Source organism: Cephus cinctus, unplaced genomic scaffold (assembly GCF_000341935.2).
Source record: "Cephus cinctus unplaced genomic scaffold, Ccin1 Ccin1_scaffold2579, whole genome shotgun sequence".
In the NCBI taxonomy this organism is placed as follows: domain Eukaryota; kingdom Metazoa; phylum Arthropoda; class Insecta; order Hymenoptera; family Cephidae; genus Cephus; species Cephus cinctus.
The window spans coordinates 123488-125637 of record NW_014334302.1 but is presented as its reverse complement, the minus strand read 5'-3'; the positions used below and the strand labels follow the sequence as shown (position 1 = coordinate 125637).

General features: G+C 51.6%; 1 protein-coding gene across 1 annotated transcript; it reads right to left on the bottom strand.

Moving 5' to 3' along the window:
• Positions 1–224: 224 nt before the first annotated feature.
• Positions 225–1441, bottom strand: LOC107274252 (peptidyl-prolyl cis-trans isomerase 1-like). Its single transcript, XM_015753209.2, has 2 exons — positions 985–1441; positions 225–882 (listed from the first exon to the last, which is right to left on the bottom strand). Exons 1-2 carry the CDS (start codon positions 1126–1128, stop codon positions 382–384), a joined length of 645 nt encoding a protein of 214 aa, XP_015608695.1. The 5' UTR covers positions 1129–1441; the 3' UTR covers positions 225–381.
• Between the last annotated feature and the right edge of the window lie 709 nt (positions 1442–2150).

Below are 2150 nucleotides of genomic sequence, written 5' to 3'. Positions count from 1 at the left end.
GTTCTATAAAATACCGCAAATCTTTCCATCAAATTCTGTGTTAGAACTTTGAAACGCGGTGGTGAAGCTTCTTTCGAGAAAATATAATCTTCTGTCATCGGGGTTCATTTATCCGATACTTCAAGAAACAGAGATAAATGAGATTCTATAAATTTTATAAGATTTTACTTGTAACGTCTTTCGATAACATTTTTTCCACTTTTCTTCTTCTTTCTTGGATTTTTGACATATGTATGGGCCGTGTGTGCGTGTGTGCGTGTGTGCGTGTGTGCGTGTGTGCGTCTCGAACAATCATCTGGTTCACTGGAATAATTTCTTTACGGGACAACGGTAGCAACGTGCGCGACACGTGGGACAGAAACTGGGATGCAGGGACGCCTCTCACTCGATCTTCGCTTCGTCGGGACGCTCGACGCTGCCTTCTCGTTCGCTGCTTACCGACGATCGGCTGTGAGTTCGCGGCCGACTGCGACTGCGACTGCGACTGCGACTCCGCTCGTAGCCGGACGAGCGGCGGGCCCGATGAGATCGGTGAGGATCATGGGAGTGCTGACTGTCTTCGGCGAGATCCGGGCGACGATCTCCGAGCGGGTCGCGCGACAGGACGTCGTCCTCGAAGCGTCCTCGACCTCCAGGGGCTCTCCTGCGAGTGGCACCCCGTGCCCTCCTGCGGCCTCCTCTGCGCCGCCTCCGGCGACCCCTCCTGCTCTTCCTCCTGCGCCTCCCGCGCCTCCTTCCGCGCCGGCGCCTCCTGCCCCGCCGCTCCGTGGTCGCAGCTTCGTGCGGGCAGAGCGGCTGGTTCGGCTCCGTGTTTAGACTGTAATGCCCGTGCACGCGCTTCAGGATCCCGCAGGCCAAGCCGCGTCTCAGTGCGGTGTACATCTGCAAGTTAATCGCAGAATTATCTTAATTGATAACCCCTGACTCCTCGCAGAGGACGCAGTCTCTGCGGGAGCCTGAAGAGAGTCAAAATAAGGAGATCACCTGGCGCTGAACTGTTGGCTCCGAGGCATCGTACTCCGAGGCCAGGTAGTTCAAGATCTCCTTTGAGGTTGACCCGTGGGCGTCGCGCAGGTTCCTGATCGCCGAGACGACCAGGGCGGGCATTTTCGGCACCGGCTTCACCATTTCTCCGGTGGCTCCCTTCGAAGAGTGCTTCCGCTTGGTCGCATGGACCTCCTCAAGCGGTACGGTCAATCCGCTGCTGCACCGCTGAGGAACTCGATGGAGTTTCCAAGAAGTCGGAGGGAATTATCAATCGCATTCAAATTTTTTCGACTAACAAGTTCGAGGATCGATTATGCATCCTCAAAATATCACAAGGCAAATTTCAAAGATAATTTAAATGTCCAAAGATTAACATCGGTGTGCGCGCGCGTTGCGTCTTGTGTAGCCCGTCGACCGTCCAAAGATAACTGAGTGTGCTGTTATCGGTTCTTTTACCACGTTGCTACCCATTTCCTTTTGTTTCCACAAAGAGGATACGAGCGGGTCAAAGTCTCACCAACCTTCAACTCTTTCGTTCTTCACATTTCAAAACCAAAGGCTACATTTTTCACCGGACTCGGGTTGAGAGATCAAATGCGTATGCAGTATATCTGTATGCAGTATGCAATAGTAAAATGCACGGTGTGTGTTTATGGATTTTCCTCTCGTTCGACTTGGATGCAAACGCAGTCAGCGGCAATCAAGCGGACGCACTGCTGTGTAAATACAATAGTTGCTACTTGTGCCACCACGTGTGCAATTTAAATGGAATTAACGAATTACGATATTCATCTGAACTTCTCCTTATAGAAGATCGAGAGGAGGGACACTTAATCTGATAGTTCGGGATATCCGAGTAGGAGCACACTTGGGCATCCATGCGTTTCTTCGGATCGTCCACTCCTCTTACGCATTTAAAAATAATGCATCGACGCACTCTTGGGGCTGCACTTCGCGAAAGATTCATCGAGGCGTTAGGGTGCCTGGAGCATGCCCCAAGGGACGTTGCGAAATTCGAAAGGACCGAGTCAAGGGATGCTGCATGAGTTCTCGAGTGTCTCCCATCCTCTCTTCTTTTTGATAACTTAGAGCTGCGAAAGTGAATCTTGAGGCGATGTAATGAGAAGAGAGAGAGAGAGAGAGAGAGAGAGATTGCATCCTTC